This window comes from Athene noctua, chromosome 18 (assembly GCF_965140245.1).
Source record: "Athene noctua chromosome 18, bAthNoc1.hap1.1, whole genome shotgun sequence".
In the NCBI taxonomy this organism is placed as follows: Eukaryota; Metazoa; Chordata; class Aves; order Strigiformes; family Strigidae; genus Athene; species Athene noctua.
In genome coordinates, this window is record NC_134054.1 from 6,308,842 (window position 1) to 6,327,732 (window position 18,891).

Genomic DNA, 18,891 nt, shown 5'->3' on the forward strand with positions numbered 1-18,891 from the left:
GCCAGGGGTGCAGCCAGGGGCCCCCAGCACCCAAACCACCGCGCCAGGGGTGCAGCCAGGGGCCCCCAGCACCCAAACCACCACCCCAGGGGTGCAGCCAGAGATCCCGAGCACCCAAACCACCACCGCAGGGGTGCAGAGAGGGGCCCCCAGCACCCAAACCACCGTCCCAGGGGTGCAGCCAACACCTCCAGGGACCCAAGGAGGAGGAGCAGGGGTTCAGCCAAGCCCCTTCTGCATGGACTCCAGCCTTTCTGGTGCTGAGAAAATCCCTGGTGAAGCGATCCTTGATGCTCTGGGGACACAGATGGATGATACAAGTCCCAAGGAGGAAGGCAAGGCTTTATCCACCACACAGCTTGCCTGGACAGGCCACCCGGCGGTGGGGACCTTGCCCACATCCCAGGGGCTAGAGATCCCCCTTGACGCTGATCCCAGGGCCACGTCCCCTTCACAAGAGCCTCCCGTGCCCTGCGGGTCCTCGGGCTCCAGCAGTGTCCCCGACCGCTACGCAGAGACGGTGGAGGCTCTCCGCCAGATCGGGCAGCTCAGCCACCTCTGTGCCACCCTGAAGCAGCAGGTGGCCCAGCTGGAAGCCACCAAGTCAGACCACGCTGAGCTTGAGAAGCTGCGCCTACTCTTCTCAGGGGGAGGGGGGACCCCGTGGGGGGACGGCCGGGGCGGGGGGTAGGCATGGGGACACCCTGGGCTGGAGGCTCGTTGTACTCAGAGCCTGGCCTCAAAGGTGAGACCCCCTCACTGACAGCGTGTCCCCTTGGACCACATCTAGACAAGGAGAGCATCGCCAGCATCCTGGCCGACCTCCAGGGCCGGGTGTCCTCGCTTCAGGGCCTGACCAGCGACCTGCAGGGCGAGAAAGGGAAGGTGAGTCCCTGGGGGGCTGCGGGGTTGCCAGCGGGGGAGTTGGGCAGGGAGGAGGCAGCTGAAGGGCCTCTGGGCTGGGACAACACAAGGAGCTGTGCCCTGACTCATCCACCACTGCCTTTCCCAGATCAGGCAGCTGGAAGATGCCCTTGGAAAGCTGGAGGTAGCTGGAGCCACCTGGAAAGGGGACGTCAGCAACCAGATCACCCTGCAACTGGGGTAAAAGGATGGGACAGGGTTTCCTACCCTGCAGGAGGAGCTTGGGGGGACAAGGGACACCCCCTGAGTGTCCCTGTGGAGGCTAAGCCTGCCTGTGCCTCTGTCTCACTGACCAGGTCCACACTGCAGGAGATAAAGTATAAGCTGAAGGAGCTGGAAGAACAGCAGCAGATGACCAAGGCCACGCTGGAGCAGTTGGTGGCCAAGACAGCTGACAAGCCGCAGGAGCAGGTGAGGTCTGGGGGCAGCGCTCCCACCGCTGCAGCTCGGTGGGGTGGTTCTGGAGGGGTTCCCAGCCACATCCCCTGGCTGGCTGGGGCCATCAAGCCTCCACGGCACCCAGACTTGTTGACTGCATCCACCTCATCTCAGAGCTGATTCCTTCTCCCCTTCCTGCAGCTGGGTGAGCTGAGGGCGACCGTGTCAAGCACGGGGCAGGAGCAGGCAGAGGTGCAGGCAGCGTGCCCCGTCTGCAGCACAGACCTCAGCAAGCAGGTGGGGCAGCTCCTCCAGCGCTACGAGAAGCTCCAGGACCTGGTGGACGACTTCATGTCGCGGCAGGCGGTGGGCAAGGTGGTGAGGCAGCTGCCAGGGAGGAGCCAGGTAGGGAGATACCGGCATGGGGGGCTTGGGAGGGGGTTGCCAGCACCCCCACAGCTGGTTGTGCCTCACTTACTGTAATGTGGGGGAGCCCCTCGCTGCCCCCCAGATTGGTTCATACAAGTGAGCAGCGTGGAAGGAAATTAAAGCCTTGATGCAAATGTCCTGCTGGCACTGAGCCCATGGTCACCGGGCGAGTAACCTGGGTCTGTCCCCACGGGGGCAGCCAGCCCCCCCTTGCACGGCACCACCTTGTCATCTTCCTCCCTGAAGCAGGACGAGGAGCTGCTGAAGCGCATCCAGGCCACCATCACGCAGGTGCAAGGGGACTATGAGAAGCTCAGCTCTGTCACCGAGAGCCTCCTGAATGACCGGCACCAGAAGCAGAAAGATATCGAGGTAGGTGACAGAAACCCCCCCCGGGGTCAGAGCATCCTCCAGGCAGACCCCAGGCTGGGAACCACAAGGGATTTGTCTGCACCCCCCCAAACCTTGCAGCCCTGTGGAAGTTCAGTGTACCTTTCCTGGAAGTTTGGGTGAGGTGGGGGGAGTGGGGGTTGCTCGGCTGGCCAGGAAGCAGCTCCAACCCTGCCGTGGTGTCACGGGATGCTTTTCTGTGTTGGAAGGCTCTGTTCCGGTCCCTGGAGAGGCTGGAGAAGGAGAAAGCCGACAAGGAAGACCTTGTGCTGGGAATTGACGTGGTATGGCCGTGGGGGGTCCTGGCACCAGCCAAGGGGGTGCTGGGCAGGGTGGCAAACACCCCTTGTCTCTTGGGGGCTCGGTGGCAGAACTGGCCTGGGGGAGGGAGGGAGGATTTCCAGACTGGCTGTGGCTCCTTCCCCAGGTCCCTCTGTCTCCTCCCGGGTCCCTTCAGCTACTGTGACCAACCCCACGGGTGTGATGGGGCGAGTGGGGCCATGTAGCCACTTCTCCTTCTCCTCCCGCCACGAGCTGGCCCTGCCCATCATACCTCCATCCTTTCCTCACCTTTCTCCTGCCTTTCCCTGCTGCTAGAAGGCAGTCAAAACCGCCCTGGCCGGCAAAGTGAGTCGCGCCCAGTTTGAGGCAAGCATGGAGCGGCAGCGTGAGATGATCCAGGAGATGCTGAGCCGGGTGACGGGGCAGGAGCAGGGCTGGCACCAGGTCCAGCAGCAGCTCAGTGAAGAGATGGACTCCAAGGTGAGGGGTGGCACGTCCCTGCTGCGCCAAACTGGCGCCTTCGGGGCTTGGCAGCCTGAGGCAGCATCTCTCTGAGGATCCCCCCTCCTGGCTTTTCATGGGGAACACGATGTCCCACCCGGGGCAGTGGCTGAGGGTGTGTGTCTGTCCGTAGCTGGACCGCCTGGAGCTGGGCCCTTTCCGGCAGCAGCTGGAGGAGCACTGCAGGAGCATCCTGGAGCAGCTCGAGGAGAAGGTGCCGCTGACGGAGGCTGACGATGCAGCTGGGACGAAGAAGTGAGTGTGATGGGGGTGGCGGTGGCTTCTCCTCCCACCAGTAGTAGGTTCCTGAAGTTAAAGAAGGCACGAGGAGGGGGACCTGCAGGATGGAGCCCTCCCGAACCACAACTGGGATGTGGGTGCAAAGGTTTTCTGGAGCAAGGGTGAGGGACGGCGACTCGTCCCCCTGGGCAGGGGTGTGACACGCGGCATCACAGAGCTGCGTTTTGACCTGCCCCCCTGGCAAGGTGCAGGGGGGTTATTAGCACCGACAAAGTGATGAAACCAGTGTGAGGGCTGGTTGGGATGGCAGCTATGGGCGCCTGTGCCCTTCACCTCCCATCCCTGCTCGCCCTGGGCAGCCACAGGCAGCTGCCAGGTTTCGGAGGCGGCCGCAGGGCCAAGGCGAGCGTGTCCCTGTCCGCGGGGCAGCTGTGACAAAACTCATCCCGAAAAACGTGGTAATCCTGCATCCCCCAGGCCCGGCATTTGCACCCCAGCAAGAGGTACAGCAACACCGCCGTTTTGTCCTTGCCGGCACCCCCAGTTCCCATGTGGGTGCCCGTGGGAGTAGTTCCCATAATGGTGGTTTTTGGGTGCTCCCCTCAGTGGATTCTCCAGTGCCTAAGATGAGGTGGAGATTTTTCCCAAGCAGGAGCCCACAACCAACCGCTGTCCCACATTGTACCCCCTTGATTTTGTAGCCAGCCGGTGGGTTGTGACCTTGTTGGGGGTGGGGGGGGGGTGAGTAAACCAGGCTCAAACCCCTGCGGTTCCACCCTCAAATACCATAACTCATTACCATAAAGTGCCCAGCACCTTGCTGCTGCCTGCCAGCTGCCTGCCTGTGTGCAGGCAGGGCTGAATCCCCCCCCAGGAACTCACCCAGCCCTTTTCTTCCCCCCCCAGGCAGGTGCTGGCCCATTTCCACTGCTTGTCCTGCGACCGGCCCCTCAGCGTGCTGGTGCCTGCCCCGTGAGTAGCGCCCGGCGATTTGGAGGAGAGATGGGTGCTGGTGGTGCCCCGCTGTGCCCGGCACGGGGGTTAGGGTGTCTGCCTGGGGGGTGCAGCCCTCCTGAGCCCCTCCCTGAGGGCAGCGGGATGGGAATGGGGTACAAGCCTGTGGGTTTTGGGGCACTGCCCCGAGCTGGGCTGGGTTGTGTGTCCCCTGTCACTCACGCACATCTCCTGCCCTCCCCAGGCACATCGTGGCCAACCCATACATGCCACCGCTGCCCCCCAACTTTGCCGGGCGCTCCCATGCTGTCCCTGAGGTGGAGCAAACACCACAGCACAGCCACAGGTAGGGGACGTGGGCACCCGGCCCCTGGGGTGCAGGTTGGCCCTGCCCTGGCGAGGGAGAGCTCTTCCCAGGGTGGGTGTGAAGGGATGCAGGGGGGGCCTGGGCAGGGCAGGGGAGTGCTGCAGGGGGGTCAGCTGTGCTTGTCCCAGGTCTGTGGGGTTTTACAGCCCTTCCGGCGCTGCCCTGTCTAGCCCAGGTCTGTGTCTCAGTGGTGCTGAAGCCACATGTGATGAGTTGTGTCTGGTCTCAGCCTGACTTCAGGCTTGGGGGGGGGAGTCAGCTGCCTCCTGTGAAACAAGTCGCCGAAATTAAGCACTGCAGCTGGGACAGCCCAGCTCCTGCCTCCTGATGTCCCTTGCGTAGGGTGCAGGGACCTGCCATGGCCATGACCAGCTTACCAGGGCCATGGGGAAAGAGCAGATCCAGCACGGCTGGATGGGTGTGGGCCTCCTTCAGCAGTCGGAGGGGACCCGGGAGGGACATACCCCACTGGGGAGCACCCGCGGCCCCCTCCCCGGCGTAGTAGGGTGACGCACGGGGTGCCACAGTGCTGGGCACTCAGCATCCCTGTGCTCTGTCCCACAGGGAGCTGGCGGCTGAGTGTGGGTACCCCAGCGTGCCACGGCGCTGCGGGGGCCGGCACACCCTCACCCACCCGCTGCAGCGCTGCCCGTGCCCCCAGCCCCTCCCGCCCGGCGCCCTGCGGCCGCTCCAGCCCCAAACCCTGCTCCCCACCAAGGTAGGGATGACGAAGGTAGGGATACGGCGGGGCGAGCGCAGCTGGGAGGGTGATGCTGAGCATCCGGGTGGGGGGGGGGGTGGGGCGGGGAATGATCTGTGATTCATTTTCCTCAGGGAGAGCTGGGGGGGGGTTTGCCTGGGGATGCTGATTTGGGCGCTGTGCTTCAGCCAGCCCCCTCTCTCCTTCCCAGCACGACGAGATGGAGCTGTTGGGCCAGGATGGCCACGTCTACAGGGGCCGGCGGGGCAGGCAGCTGTCTGTGCTCGTGGGCAAGGAGGGTACGGCTGGGCCACCCTCAGGGAGAGGATCCAGCGGGGGTGAAGGGGGCAGTGGAGTGGGCAGGGTGCCCAGTTTTCCCCCCCCACATGTTCCCCCTGGCTCCCCCCAGCCCAGCTCCCTCTGCTCCCTCCTGCCGAACTTCCCCAGGGCCAAGCCCAACCTGTCCCCGAGGCAGCGGGACGCCAGGGACACCGGCCGCCTGCTCTCCCGGCCCCAGAGTGCTGTGTCCTCGCTCAGCCAGCCAGGTACAGCCCTGCCAGGGCACCGGGGTGGGGGGAGAGGACACCCTGCTGTGTCCCAGTGGGTGGGGGAAAGCAGGGTGGGATGGGGGTTTGGGGTGGGGTGGAAGGAGGCTGGAGGGGGAGGACTGGGAGACGGGTCACCAGATCCCCATGTTGGAGCCAGAGCAAGGTGGGGGGATGTGGCAGGGTGGTCCTGGCCGCTCTGGGACAACAGCCTGTTTGCTTCAGGGTGGGGACCAGGACCCTGTTTCTGGGTGTCTCTGGCCGGGCAGGTGCGCATGGGTGGTGCCTGCCCCAGGGGCTGCAGGGGGGCTAACCCCTACCCCTCGCCCCCAGGCACCCCCGCCTCGCCAGAGACCAGGACAGCCTCCTCCCACGGCCACCTCTCCCAGGCACGGGGGCTCCTCCCGCCCCTCCGGCCCTTGTGGGACAGATCCAGCACCTCGGAAGCCAGGCAGGACTGGGGGTCCCCGACCGAACCCCCACCACCTCCGCCACCAAGCAGGAGAGCAGGCATCTCTGGCCAGCAGCAATAAAGGGCGATGGGCAGCCAAGCACCTGTGTGGCCTGAGTGGGGTGGCCCTGGGCCGGGATCTTCCCTTCATGCATAAGGAGGGGTCGCAGCATCCCTTGTCCTGCAGCCACAGGAGGCCAGAGGAGCCGAAACCAGCCCCTGTCTAACCCCCATCCCGGCGTCTGTGCCAGCCCCGTGCTGCCACACTCCCCCTGACACCCCCTGGCCTCCATGAACCCCTTTCTGGCCCTGATAGCCCCTGGCAGGGAGCTCGTGGCCCCCAAAAGGGTCTGGGGGAGCCCACACTAAAGCAGGAGGAGGATTACGCTCCGTTGCTGCTGAAGGTGGTGGGAGATGGGGACTGTGGTTGGATACGGTGACCACAGTGGGAGATGGGGACCGCGGTGGGAAGGGTGGCAGCAGGACAGGGCTTCACGCCAAAAGCCAATCCCACCCCAAGCCCGCTGGTTTGCTATGCTTATCCTGCACGATGAGCATCACTGAGCAGGTTTCCTTATCTGCTCGTGGATTGTCACCCCCTCGTCCCTCTTCCAATGCTGCCATTGATGGAAGGAGGAAGGCACTGACCCCACTGCTGCCGGGCTCGGGGCAGCTGATGATTCCCACCTCCGGAGTGAAGCACCATAACCCCTCTGTGCCCCCAGCCCTGGGGACACACATCCCCTCCTTTCTCTCATGCCACCCCCATTGCTGGGGGCTACTTTTCCCCAGCCCCTTTCTGCCACCCCTCACCATCAGATGGGAGAAAGGCCCATGGCATGCTGAGACCTGGCATAAGTCATGTCACAAATGGAGAGGTACCGGGCAGGGAAACTGCAGTCCCTGGAAGCAACATGGTGGGGGGACCTGGGGGTGTCACAGCTGGGGACATGTGGCTGCGTGTATGGGGGAGCCGGGGCTGTCCCAGCACAAAGTGTCAAGTGCCGGGGACAGCCCCAACTCCCCCATGCACACACGCAGTGACATGGAGGGGGGGGGACAGACACCAAGCGGGTGGCACCTCTCAGGTGAGTGGGAGGGTGGGAAACCCTGAGGGGAACCCCAGAGGCAGCCTGGGGGGACCCAGGCACCCGGGGAGCATCCCCTCACCCCGCCATGGTGTGTGCTGGGGGCTGCCCTGTGGAAAAACTGCTCCCCTACGTCTCCCTAAATTGGGGCGAGGAAGCACCCAAACCTCCCCCCAACAATGGCAGACCCCATCCCTGCCCACCCCACTGCAGTCTCCAGGCACCTGAGGCCCCCCCCCCCGGCCGGGGATGTTTCCCCTGGTGGGTTTGGTTTTTCAGGGGAAAACTAGGTGCTGAATACCTGCTTTGGGTGCCCAGGTGGTTCCATCAGGATCTGGGATTCCCTCAGTGCCACCTCCAGTGGGATAACTGGGAGCACTCAGAGCAAACTGGTGGGCACTGGAGTAGAGCCAGCAAAGGACCATCCCGCACCCCAGGAGGGGGGGTCAGGCACTGATGGGCTTAAAAACGCATTTGCAGGATTTGGCCCAGCTGGGGCTGAGCCCTTTGCTGCGTGCACGTGTGTGTGTCTGTGTGTCCCCCAGCTCAGCCCCTCTCCCACCCACTGTCCCATTCGCTGCTGCTGGGACCCCGCTGTGCCCTATAAACACCCCCCACCCCCCCACATGAGCACCCAGCCCCATGTCCCTTTTTGGGTGCTGCCTGCGCTGCTGGAGCAGGAGAGTAGCCCCAGCTGGGGCATTTTTTTTCCTTTTTTCTTCTGAGGTTGGGCCGTGTTGGGGGTCTCCCCTTTCCCTGGGGGATGATTTGCTGCTGTGCCTTGAGCCCCCCCCCAGCCCTTGCTGCCATCTCCGGAGCTGCTGCATTCCCCTTCTGGTTTTTGGGGTTTTTTACCCCAGTCGCTTGGTGTGTGTGCGGTGTGGCGATGGGGGAGGTGCCGTGTTCTGACTCAATTTTAATCCCGTTTGGATACTTCAGCACAAACCCGGGGCTGCTGTGTTGTTTGGAGCCGTTAGAAGGGGGGTGGAGGTCGGGGCCTGGGGCTGAGCAGCGCCTGGGCCCCGGGAGGGGGGGAAGGAGTTGGTGGCCAGCGAGCCCCCACCCATGTCCTCGGGCCGTGGGGGACACTGAAAAAAGATCATGCTCACCTCCCTCCCCCCAAGCAGGGTTTGCCTAAAGGCCTGGCAGCCCTCCTATGGCAGGGGTCCCTGCAGGGCTGAGGCCTGGGGGGCTCATCACATGGCTGGGTGATGGGGCTGGGGAGGGGGGTGGGTTGCAAACCGCAGTGTTTTGTGAGGGTGCAGGATGGGGGCTGCGCTGCAGCCCAGGACATGGGGGTCCTTGCTGTGCTCACATGGCCCCCCCATGGCTCCGGGGTCTCCCCTTCCCTCCGCCCCCTCTTTGGGGATGGCAGCGGTGGCGTTGCGGGCAGGGTGCGGGCAGGGTGCGGGCAGGGTGCGGGCAGCACATGGGACTTGGCGCAGCCTCCTGGGGGGGTGCTCAAGCCCATTCTCAGTCCCAGGGATGTTCTCCCAGCAAAGAGAAAAGGCAGGGACAGCTGGTGTTAAAAAAGTGATTTTTTTGTTTTTAATTATTTTTAAATTAATAAAAAACCTTCAGCCTGTTTTTTGTTGTTGTTTTTTTGTTTGGGTTTGTTTTTTTTTTTTTTAGCAAGATTGATTTGAAAACTAAAAAATCCTCCCCCCAGCTCCCCCCTCTCTGGGGAAGGGCCATGAATGGCAGTTGCAGGGAGAGGGTGGGGGCATCACCTTGATAAATCCCCCTATGCCCTGGGGGTGCCAAGGGAGGGAGGATGGGGTTGGGGGGCGGTCCGGGGGGGTCTGTGTAAGAAGCTGGGCTGAATTTCAGAAGCCAGAGAAGAGGCATGTTTGCTCTGGGCGCTGCAACAAGTGTCCAGGAAATCCAGAGCCAGGGATGGGGGGACCAGCGGCTCCGTGCCCGTGGCCATGATCTGGGGTGCCAACAGCTGCCTCCATCCGTTTATTTTTTATTTCCTCCCCCCCTGCCCCGCCCTCTTCCTTCTCCTGCCCTGCTGCAGGGATGCTGGGACGGGGAGCCACAGGGAAACCCCCCCCCCCCCCCCAGCAGCCACCTCCGTGCTGCTGCTCCTTCTCTCTGGATTTATATACATTAGATATATTTATATATTATAGTTATATATTTTTTTAAAAAAATGGGGGGAGGAAAGACCAGCTAGTGACTCTTGCAGAGGCTCTCGTGGGCTGGTGCCCTCCCCGGCAGCGTGTGTCATCCCCCCCCACTTAGGCCAGGTAAGTGTTCCAAAATGCTGGATGTTCCTCTTTGCTTCAGTGGTTAGATCAGCGCAGATTATCGCCTCATGACGCGGGCATGCCCTTCACTGTGTCATTTCCATGCTGGAGTTTTTGTACTGCATTCCCTGTATAAACCAGCACCTCTGGCAGGCGAGAGGTTTGGCTTATGGACAGCAAGTCCCTGGCCCATATCAGAGGCTGGTTGCTGTTTGGTTCAAGCCTGAAGACTCTGTTATGTCTGGACACTCTCAGTGCATCCTAGTTCATCTCTCTGTTACTTTTTATAGTGCTGCTGGAAGTTTTTCAGGATAAAGGACAAAGGCTGCTACACATGTAGTTTTTCTATGAACCGTGTCAGTGCAAAAGTAGAGTCAGGAGGGAGTGGAACCTTATTTCGCAGTACATCACTGTGTGTCAGATAGCACAGCTCATCCAGGTATCCTTTTGCTTCAAATTGCTGATTGCCCTGAGCTTGTAGAACTGAGTTTGAACTGGATTTTGTCCTGCTCTTTCCATTAATCCACTTAAAAAAAAAAAAAAAAAAAATTAAAAAATTAGCAAATTTGCTCCTGTAAGCTTCCTTAAGCTTTCTTTGCCTGAGCAGATATTATGAAGGTGCTTATGCCCTCCGAAAGAGCCTTGTGTGTTTGGTGATGTGAGAGAAAGCAAGCAAGCTGCAGTGTGAGTCTCAGATCCTTCAGATGAATTAGTGAGTCCAGCAGGTGAAAAACTGCACCTGGTAAAGCATATGCCCTTTGAGAGGTGCTGCTCAGAGAAGTCCCTTTGTTGTTCCCAGCCATGAAATACCCTCTTTTTTTTAAATTCCAAGTCCTGTTCTGGAGCATAAAAAGTCACTGATGTTTCCCATAAACTAGGTGCTGCTTTGTAGCTCTCCTTGCACAGGTATCTGTGAACTATTTGGATTTGCTTACTGTCTCTGAGGTCAGTACAAGGTCCCCACAGAAACTGAGTTTCATCTTTCATGCAGCAGTGCTATTCATTTAAGGAGGAAAACAATGGTTAAACGAGTGGTTCCCCACTTAGGTGGGTGTCAGGATAATGGAAAGCACGTGCCTGTATCTGTGCACCAGTAAGACACAGTTAAGGGCCTCTTGTGTGGTGAAGCTGTTGTGGTTTGACTCAAGGCTAACTGACCTGGGCTTTTTTTTTTTTCTTCTTTAGTGATGATGGCCAAGGAGAAACCGCCAATAACTGTGGTTGGAGACGTTGGAGGAAGAATTGCCATCGTTGTGGTGTGAGTGTGATGGAGAGGAGGGGGGTGGCTTCCTCCCAGCATCTTTCCTTGAGCTGCTTTATCCCAGAGGGTAGGAGGGACTGCTCATGTAGGGGTGGTAACAGGATTGTCACCACTGTTTTTTCCAGTTTTGCTGGTGGCTTTGGTTACTTCAGCTTTCACTGAAAATCCTTTGTATTTCAGTGCTTTAAGCCCTGAAATCTCCTTGCTCCCTTGAATCTACAAATACCAGATGTGTGCAAATACTCAACAAATCCAGGACATGCAGAGAAATCTCCTGAAGTATTAAAAAAAACCGCCAACCAACCAAAGTACTCGCTGAGCTTTTCTTACATGCTGTGCCATGCTGCAGTATAAGTAATCAACATGCAGCTACTATCACTGTGGAAAAAAAACCCAAAAACGCTTGCTGAAGATAAGCTCTGTTTGCCTGTGAGCATGTGCAGGGACTAATTTGTTTCCAAGACACAATATTTGTTCTGCACACTAGCAAAAGGGTGTGTAAATTAGGGAAATGGTGTCCACAGATTTAAGTTGTGCACGTGGCTGTGCTTGAATCTCAACAGCAGCTGAAGTGGCCAGAGATTATATTCTTTTTGGCTGTGTTTGTGGCCAAAGCTGCAGTACCTTGCGGATCCACTCCTGCCCTGCAGGCACAATAAACTTCTGTTTTTGATGTTATTTCTGTCTCTTCTCAGGATGACATCATCGATGATGTGGAAAGCTTTGTAGCTGCTGCAGAGATCCTGAAAGAGCGTGGAGCCTACAAGATTTTTGTGATGGCTACTCACGGGCTCCTGTCAGCAGATGCCCCCCGTCTCATAGAGGAATCCTCCATCGATGAGGTGCATCTGCTTTCTGGGCTGCTGGGGAAGGGCTGGCTCTGGTAACTGGGTTGATTTAAGGCACCAAAACCCACAAACTGATGTTCTTCCCCTGCCACGTAGCTCATCTCTGAAACGACTGGTTTCATCAGATGCTTTCAGTTAGCTGGTTCTTCACTGAGAAAAAAAAAAAAAAAAGCGTGTGTGATTAATACGTGTTCAGATCATGCTTCTCTGTGTATATTTTCTCCTTAATGCACAGATATTAGTCATCCCTGCCTGGACACTTCCCTTCCCACAGCTGAGTGCATGTGATCGCTTTCTCACTGCACAGACCTTCTACCTGCCCCTCTCCCCCAGCTGATGACGAGCTGTTGGATGCCTTAAGAGGATAAGATTTCAAACCTCGCCCTTAGGAACAAACATGTCAGATCCTGCGCTCTAAACGCACCCGTCAGCCTGTGTGGAGGTGGCTGTTGTAGAGTGCTGGTTACGCCGGGCCCCTCAACAGATTGACTGTCATGTGGGGGAGACCATTTATTTTCATCTTTTGTTCCTAACGTACAAGGATTTCTCCCCCTGAACTGGGAAACAGCAGGTACACACCTCTCGTGGAGTTAATCTAGGGTGGCTGTTCAGTGAGAGCAAGCGTATCAGCAGCACAGCTAACCATCTTTTCTTTTTGTCACTCCATAGGTGGTAGTGACCAACACAGTTCCTCACGAGGTACAGAAGCTGCAGTGCCCCAAGATAAAGACGGTGGATATCAGTTTGATTCTCTCTGAAGCCATCCGACGAATCCACAATGGCGAGTCCATGGCCTATCTCTTTCGCAACATCACTGTCGATGACTAGACCTGGCGCTGCTCCCGTCCCGGCTTCCACAAGAGAAGGAAATACGCATGAAATGGCAATACCATAAATTATAGGCATAACACAACAGTTTATTCTTGTAGGAGCGTGAAGGTTTTCAGTCTTGAGCCATGAGATCTAATAGAAAACATCAACCTGGCCAGCACTTTACAGGTGAACAGAAGAGGCCACTGGCAGTGGGGAGGATTATATCGTGAGAGAGATGGAGAAATGAGGTGGTGTTGAATTTTTAAGTTCCTCTTTTTTTTTTTTTTTTTAGTTGTTATCTCTTGCCCTATAGGGGTGGAAAGCAAAGCAAAAAGAAGTAGCTGTCAGCTTATGAGAAGGGAATAGAGACTGCTCGTTGCTGCGTGTGGGCAGCAAGAGGAGACAGCCTTTGGGTTTCTGTTTCTGACTGTGACTCGCCTGAGAGAGCGCAGAAGGGAGTGCTTTATTCAGACAGCTGGGCAGGACTGCTCGCTGCTGGCAGGGCTGATCAGCAGAGCAGCTCCTTGCCAACCGAGTGGCCTCTCATCTCCTGCACAGCATAGCAAGGACTTTCATCAGAACTAAGTTAGCGGAATATCCAGACAGGGCAGCTTAGGGCAACCCATTCGCAGGGCTGCTCACATCCTTGTGTCGGGGCTCTGGGAACAAGCTCACATGTGTCTCCCAGCAGGGCAAGGGGTGCTAGTTAATGTGCTGGCCTTTTCATTTTACGAGCCTTGGATCATTATTGTTCTTCAGTGGCAAGTCACATGAGAGTCTTAAGTCCTCACTTGAAACTTGTCTGCACTGCAAAACAAGGCGCAGTTTCTGGAGTAGCATGGAGCTGATGAATTGTGGCACTCTCACGGGGAAGGGGAGTTGGAACAATATCTGCCTCTAATGCAGCTGTGCTCTCCAAAACGCTAACACTGAACCTGCAACAAAAAGCATAGAATTTTTCGGTTTTGGTGGTTGCCCTGAACCTTGTACCCCCTGAACAGCTGCTCTGTCTGTACCGTGGGGCTGTTGCTGTCACCAGGCTCACCTGGAGCTTCCATGGGGAAGCAGGACTCGCTGCTTGCTCCTTTCTTGAGTGACACTAATCCTTGGCTGGAGGGGCACTTGAGAAAGTTGCACAAGGTGCTTGTGAAAGCTTTCATCTCCAGGATGAAACAAGGATAAATTCCCAAACTGTGATCTTCCCCCTTGATGAGGCTGACAAACACACTTCAGTAAAATGTATGCCACTTTGTAGCCGGCTGATGTGTGGAACAAATCCTGCTTGGAGGCAGTAGCTTTAAAAGAGCACTGCTGCTAACGGGCTGTCTCTAGCAGGCAGTTGTTTTCTTTTTGCTTATCCTTCAACTTCTGCCTACATCCTTCTCTTCCACTCCAGCATCTAAAGTGTGCGCAGTGCCAAGGAGCAGGCAGCGACTCTGGGAGAAGGACAAGCCTTGAACACTGGGCACACAAGCGTGCCTCGGCCTGGGGGAGCTGGTTCTGCAGCATAGCGCCTTGTCTCGTAGCTGGTGAGGGTACACAAAAGCCCAGAGCTCTTGGGTCATCTCCAGTATCCAGCATGGGTTAAACCTCCGAGCCTGATCCCATGAGGGATGCTTGGGGCTGAATGAGCTCTTGATGCTGTTGATTGTTTTCCTGCGTTTTCAAAGCACTGTGAACAAATCACAGCTGTACTTTGTGACCACAGCGTGGGTCCTCAGCTGGGTGGAGGAACACAGTTCTGTGCTGAAGTGTGTGAAGCCCTTGCAGGTGTCTGCATGTCCCCTTGTTCTGAGCCAGTACTGGATCATACTCTTCACACTTTTAACGTTGGCTTACACTGTGAGCAGTGTTGCTCTTTTCTCCCCTCAAACTGCTTGTCAGACCGGCCAGAAGCACGGTCAGGGCTTGCTGAGTGCTCTTGCCCCAGTCAGGCTTGCTTGTACTGGGCTGTATTTGTGTGGAAACTGAAACCACAGCACTGGTGAGCAGAGAGTTATGCTTGGGACTGTTGTGGTAAGGTATTAGCTGTTTTTTTCATCTGCTTAGCCACAGGGGTGCGGCGCTCAGATCACAGCAAACCCTTGCAGGAGGTTAACCTCCGCGGGAAAAGAGAGCACAAACGCCACTATGGTGGATGCTATCTGTTCGATTTATTAACTGCGCAATTGCTTTATATACCCCTTTCTGTACATCGCGAGATCTTTAGTTCCCTGTTCTTTCCATGCATCACGAGATCTTTTCATGTGCCTCTGTTTTTCCCGTACATTGCGAGATCTTCCGAGCGCCTCCCCCTACATGGGACCACAACCTGAATTATTCTCAGGCTTTGCTTCAAACCTTATAACCCTGACTAGAAGCCAAAAAAGCAGTTGGCTAAACTGAAGCCAGGAGATGTTCACATCTCAAAATCCTTAACTGCTTTAGGAAAACTGGTACCCTGTATTCCCTGGGCCCATAAGGGTGGCAGCGGGATATGGGTTGGGGACACAGCATCTGCCCGACCTGACCAGCCCAGACCTAGGCTGCTGTCCCATCAGCATCAAACCAGCATTTTCTCTCCAGCCCCAAGATCCTCCCCTTGCTGTTGCTGCGCCGCTGTGCTGATGGAGCCTGTGCTCTTTTAGGGGGTCTTACATCTTTTCCTGCCAGTCCCGAGTGCTGTCTAGACAGCTTGAGCAGCCCCTGGGTGTAGCTTTCGCACTCCTGAGCCTGCAGGTCTGACGCTGACTTGGAGGTAAGAGGGGCACTCAGAGGAGGGTTTGCTTCTTGCCTCTGTGCATCTTGTTCCCATCTGTTAATCTTTCTACTCCCTCTTGGAATTTAGTCCTCCCAGTCTGAAAAAAGAAGAATACAGAGCAGATCTAGATGCTTTGATTTTAATGTCTGAAAACAGGTATCGGGTGTCATTTAAAAACACGAGGTGTCTGTTCCGCTTCCTGCCTGCCCACCCTCATCCTTTCTTGGAAATGGTCTTTGAGTGCCTCAGCCAAGGGGGTGCTCTGACCCTGTGATGGTCTGAGCCGGAGGTTTCTAAGGGAAAAGAAATTCTTGTTGATGATTTTTGTAAGTCCTTCGATGGATCCCTCAGGCTCGAAGATTTTTCCCAGTGTTTGAACACTTGCTGGGGCTGTCTGGGTGCCTGTGTTTAGCTGCGTTTCTTTTTTCCCGCTTACACGGCCCTTTACTTTGCTGCAAGGGGCGGTGTCGATGCAATCAGCAGCAGCCTTCCACCATTCCCGCGTCTGAGGGAGAGGGTGAAATCTGTCATGCTTTTGATAACCAATAAATAAACGGAGGTGCTTCCTTGCCGGGACTGGGCTTGTCTGGGAGATTTTCCGGGGGGAGCAGGGTGCCGGACGGGCAGGACGGTCTCTGTGCATGGCGCAGCCACGGGCTGCAGGGAGCTGCGTCAAAATTAGCCGTCATCGTTTGCATTTTGGGTTATTGCCGCGGAGAAGGCAGCGGGGAGCCTGGGCCCTGCCCGCCGCCGGGGCCGCCGCGTCGCCTAGCAACGGGAGGCGCTGCTGTGTCCTGCCATGGAAACACGGGCACGTGGGCAGCGGGCTCGGCCAATGGGCGGTGGGCAGCGGCGGCTGCTGGCCAATAAGAAGAGGGGAGGGGCGGGCTCAGGGTGAGGGTAGGGGCTAGGGGAGCGCAGCTTGGCGGCAGAGCGCAGAGGTTGGCGGGGGGCAGAGGTTGGCGGGGCGGGGGGCCCGGGCGGTTCGGGGCGCTGGGGGTGAGGCAGAGCCGGGTATGGGGCTGGGGGTGGCCGAGGAAGGAGACACCCCCCCTCTCCCCCAGACAGCCCTGCCCTCGGGGGGTCACCGGGTCACCCGCTGCTTCGGCCACTTTCTGTGGTGAGGAGGAGGCGGGCGGCTGCCGGCTGCCCATCCCTCCCACCTGCCCAGGTCCCCTCCAGGCAAAAGGAGTGCTGTGTGTCCCCCCTAGGTGAGGCTTCGTGTTTTTGGGCAGGGCAGCAGCCATGGCCCCGCTCAGCCTGTCCCAGCTGCTGGACGTCGCCATCGGGACGCCCGAGGTCGGGGCCGTCAACTTCACGGCGCTGTACAGCCTGCTGCAGGCTGTGCTGGGGCACCTGGGCCTGGAGGACCTGCCTGCCCTGGGGTGCGATCAGCCCCCCGAGGCACCCCTCAGAGCAGAAGGGGCACAGGGCAGAGGCCCAGGCACAGAGCTGCTGACCCCCTCGAGGGACCCGCTGCAGGGGACCGTGAGCACCCCATGTGATGCCTCCACGGCTGCCGACATGGGACAGATGAAAACAAAGATTGAAGAGAACAAGAGCAGCATCTCCAAGGTAGAGGCTACTCCCAGTTCCCTGGGTGCCCCCGTGAGACACCCCCTCCTCTGGGGTCTGCACCACCATTGTCTGCCCTTAGGTCTGGTTTAAGCCTAAGCTCGAGGTGGTGTGTGGAGCTTCACTGTGGGAAAGGGATGGAGTTTTGGGGAGAAAGTGCTGGGGCTGAAATGCTGCTCCAGTTGCTCTGGGTTCTCCCCAAGTTTCCATCAAGTTGTTGGTCCAATACAGCACCCGGTGCCCTCAGCTCCACCAGTCAGAAGCTCAGCACCTGTGGAGGTCCTGCCCCACCACTATCCATCCCTTCCTTCCCTACTCCTGACCCACAGCTGGGTACCGCCTCTGCTCCTCAGGCAGCTGAGAGGCTCCATCAGCATCTCCTGGGCCTCATCTCCCACCCTAAATCCCCTTGGCTCGCCCAAGCACTAAACCCAGCACTGGTGGGGATGGAGAGGGGCCTCATCCTGCACAGTGCTGAGCCACTTGCAGCCGCGCACATCCCCAGTGGGAAGAAATAAGCTCAGGTTCAAGGAAATGGCCACCTTCAGCACTGCAGGGCTGGATCCTGCTGAGGCTGGGACACGTAGGAAGAAGGCAGCAGGGAGAGTTTCCCGGCCGGGTGAGCTCACCCTCCCCGGGGCAGGCCCCTGCTTGATCACTCCTCGCTTTGTTAGCGGCGATTGCCGGTGCCCTCCCAGGCCAGGCTGCGGTTGACAGGGTGGCAGCAGCTCTTTGCCCTTTGAATCGGCCGACGTGGACAGGCGGGGATGGATCTGTCCCTGCTGAATCGGGCTGTACAGTGGACGCCCCTTGGGCAGGGGTGGGGGGGTCTCTGGGGAGCTGCTGAAGGCGTGATGAATGGTAAGTGCTGCCCGCAGTGCCCCCAGGACTCACCCCTGCCACCCCCCTCTCTCAGGCCGTAGCTCTTTCCCAGGATCTCCTCGAGGAGATCGGCAGGATGAAGGCGGCGCAGTCCCGCACGGAAGAGGACATCCGGACGATCCAGGAGACGCTTGGCATGGTGAGCTGCTGCCACTGTCCCCGGGAGGCAGCTGGGCCCTCACCCCCCTCCCTGCCCCTGTGTCACCCTGCTGCCCCTGCCCCGCGGCCCTTGGGTGTCAAGGGTGCCAGGAGGGAAGAGCAAGAAGGGTGTCCCAAGGCTGAAGAGGTGACTGCATGCACCAACCAAAGAGAAGCTAAGACATTTTTGAACAGCTGTAAAAAAAGAAACATGGGTGCTGAGAAGGAGTGGAGATAAAGATCTACTGATGCAACACAGCCACAGCCCTGCCTGGCATCCCTCTGTCCTGTGCCCAAGTTGATTCCTGGATGCTCCTTTTAAATCCCGCTCCTGTGTCCGGGCTGCCATCCCTCTCCTTGTCCCACTCCAGGGGAATCTCCAGGATGCTGCCGGCCAGCTGCCGGCCCTCCGTGACCAGACAGCGTTGGACAGTGACGTGGTACGGCCCCACGCACACCCGGATCCTGCTCCAGGATGGAGGCAGCTGCATCCCCGAGGCACCAGTGCACGCAGTCCCTCCGTGTCAAGTCATGGGCCCGGGGGGGGTCAGTGCTCCTGTGGGTCCCACCCCACCTGGCTACGTGGCCAGGGTTGACCCTCCGATCCCTTTTTTCCCCAGCAAAATCTGAAGGAAAGGCTGAGCCTCTACCCGGCCCCGGAGGAGGTGAGCAACATGGTGCGCTGGGAGGTGCTGGAGGATTGCCTGGTGGGCAGCAAAGCAGGAGGAGTAGGAGAAGGAGGAGGAGAAGGAGAAGGTCGAGGTCTGTCGGTGGTGAGTGCTGGGGCATCCCAGCTGTGGGAGCAGGACTGAGCAGGACCGCAGCCCCCAGCACCTCCAGCTGCTGCGCACCCCGGGCCCTCAGCGGAGGTTTACTCAGCACTTGTCTTCCTTGTGCATCCCGCCGGGAGGCAGGACCTGGCACTGGCAGAGCCAGGGCAGCTCTTCGGCTGCCCCAACAGAGACCTCCTCATCGTCTATGCCACTGACAGCCCCCAACAGCCCCTCTGTGGGGCAAGCGAGTACCCAAAACCCTGGAGTGGCCGCACAGCCCCCTGTCCTTGCTCAACGTTGGGCAGGACCATGGCTCCCTGCCCTCATAGTCTCTCTGGAGCTGGTGGGTGGGAGCTGGGG

General features: G+C 58.4%; 4 protein-coding genes and 1 long non-coding RNA gene across 8 annotated transcripts; all 5 read left to right on the top strand.

Moving 5' to 3' along the window:
• Window positions 1-638: 638 nt before the first annotated feature.
• On the top strand, window positions 639-2,244 carry LOC141968051 (glutamine-rich protein 2-like). The gene is made up of 6 exons (XM_074922385.1): window positions 639-885; window positions 1,013-1,104; window positions 1,221-1,335; window positions 1,504-1,707; window positions 1,978-2,103; window positions 2,203-2,244. The coding sequence occupies exons 1-6, from the start codon at window positions 694-696 to the stop codon at window positions 2,242-2,244; spliced, it is 771 nt and encodes a 256-aa protein (XP_074778486.1). The 5' UTR covers window positions 639-693.
• An 84-nt stretch (window positions 2,245-2,328) lies between these two features.
• LOC141967690 (uncharacterized) lies at window positions 2,329-3,122 on the top strand. The gene is made up of 3 exons (XR_012634732.1): window positions 2,329-2,405; window positions 2,719-2,883; window positions 3,038-3,122. It is a non-coding gene; the product is annotated as an uncharacterized LOC141967690 (long non-coding RNA).
• Window positions 3,123-3,140: 18 nt separating this feature from the next.
• LOC141968052 (uncharacterized) lies at window positions 3,141-6,371 on the top strand. Its single transcript, XM_074922387.1, has 7 exons — window positions 3,141-3,159; window positions 3,846-3,852; window positions 4,051-4,116; window positions 4,343-4,444; window positions 5,030-5,183; window positions 5,377-5,710; window positions 6,044-6,371. The coding sequence occupies exons 1-7, from the start codon at window positions 3,141-3,143 to the stop codon at window positions 6,241-6,243; spliced, it is 882 nt and encodes a 293-aa protein (XP_074778488.1). The 3' UTR covers window positions 6,244-6,371.
• Window positions 6,372-10,076: 3,705 nt separating this feature from the next.
• Window positions 10,077-12,440, top strand: LOC141967870 (phosphoribosyl pyrophosphate synthase-associated protein 1-like). Of its 4 annotated transcripts, XR_012634776.1 has the most exons (4): window positions 10,077-10,757; window positions 11,458-11,604; window positions 11,846-12,181; window positions 12,280-12,367. XR_012634776.1 is itself a non-coding variant. In XM_074922070.1 (3 exons), exons 1-3 carry the CDS (start codon window positions 10,689-10,691, stop codon window positions 12,436-12,438), a joined length of 375 nt encoding a protein of 124 aa, XP_074778171.1. In that variant the 5' UTR covers window positions 10,077-10,688; the 3' UTR covers window positions 12,439-12,440. The 4 variants fall into 4 exon arrangements, 2 of the variants coding, with proteins under 2 accessions (XP_074778171.1, XP_074778172.1); XM_074922070.1 differs by lacking the exon at window positions 11,846-12,181 and having other exon boundaries at window positions 12,280-12,440; XM_074922071.1 differs by having other exon boundaries at window positions 11,846-12,389.
• A 3,754-nt stretch (window positions 12,441-16,194) lies between these two features.
• On the top strand, window positions 16,195-18,354 carry LOC141968053 (uncharacterized). The gene is made up of 3 exons (XM_074922388.1): window positions 16,195-16,738; window positions 17,655-17,759; window positions 18,130-18,354. Exons 1-3 carry the CDS (start codon window positions 16,409-16,411, stop codon window positions 18,352-18,354), a joined length of 660 nt encoding a protein of 219 aa, XP_074778489.1. The 5' UTR covers window positions 16,195-16,408.
• The last annotated feature ends 537 nt before the right edge of the window (window positions 18,355-18,891 follow it).

Excerpts from the sequence above, each read along its gene's own strand:
- LOC141968051 (XM_074922385.1), top strand. The coding sequence starts at position 694 with ATGGGGACACCCTGGGCTGGAGGCTCGTTGTACTCAGAGCCTGGCCTC. Across the intron at positions 886-1,012 it reads TGCAGGGCGAGAAAGGGAAG|ATCAGGCAGCTGGAAGATGC; the intron begins GTGAGTCCCTGG and ends TGCCTTTCCCAG. Across the intron at positions 1,105-1,220 it reads CAGATCACCCTGCAACTGGG|GTCCACACTGCAGGAGATAA; the intron begins GTAAAAGGATGG and ends CTCACTGACCAG.
- LOC141968052 (XM_074922387.1), top strand. Across the intron at positions 4,117-4,342 it reads AGCGTGCTGGTGCCTGCCCC|GCACATCGTGGCCAACCCAT; the intron begins GTGAGTAGCGCC and ends TGCCCTCCCCAG. Across the intron at positions 5,184-5,376 it reads AAACCCTGCTCCCCACCAAG|CACGACGAGATGGAGCTGTT; the intron begins GTAGGGATGACG and ends TCTCCTTCCCAG.
- LOC141967870 (XM_074922070.1), top strand. The coding sequence starts at position 10,689 with ATGATGGCCAAGGAGAAACCGCCAATAACTGTGGTTGGAGACGTTGGA. Across the intron at positions 10,758-11,457 it reads GAAGAATTGCCATCGTTGTG|GATGACATCATCGATGATGT; the intron begins GTGTGAGTGTGA and ends GTCTCTTCTCAG. Across the intron at positions 11,605-12,279 it reads AGGAATCCTCCATCGATGAG|GTGGTAGTGACCAACACAGT; the intron begins GTGCATCTGCTT and ends GTCACTCCATAG.
- LOC141968053 (XM_074922388.1), top strand. The coding sequence starts at position 16,409 with ATGGCCCCGCTCAGCCTGTCCCAGCTGCTGGACGTCGCCATCGGGACG. Across the intron at positions 16,739-17,654 it reads ACAAGAGCAGCATCTCCAAG|GCCGTAGCTCTTTCCCAGGA; the intron begins GTAGAGGCTACT and ends CCCCTCTCTCAG. Across the intron at positions 17,760-18,129 it reads TCCAGGAGACGCTTGGCATG|GGGAATCTCCAGGATGCTGC; the intron begins GTGAGCTGCTGC and ends GTCCCACTCCAG.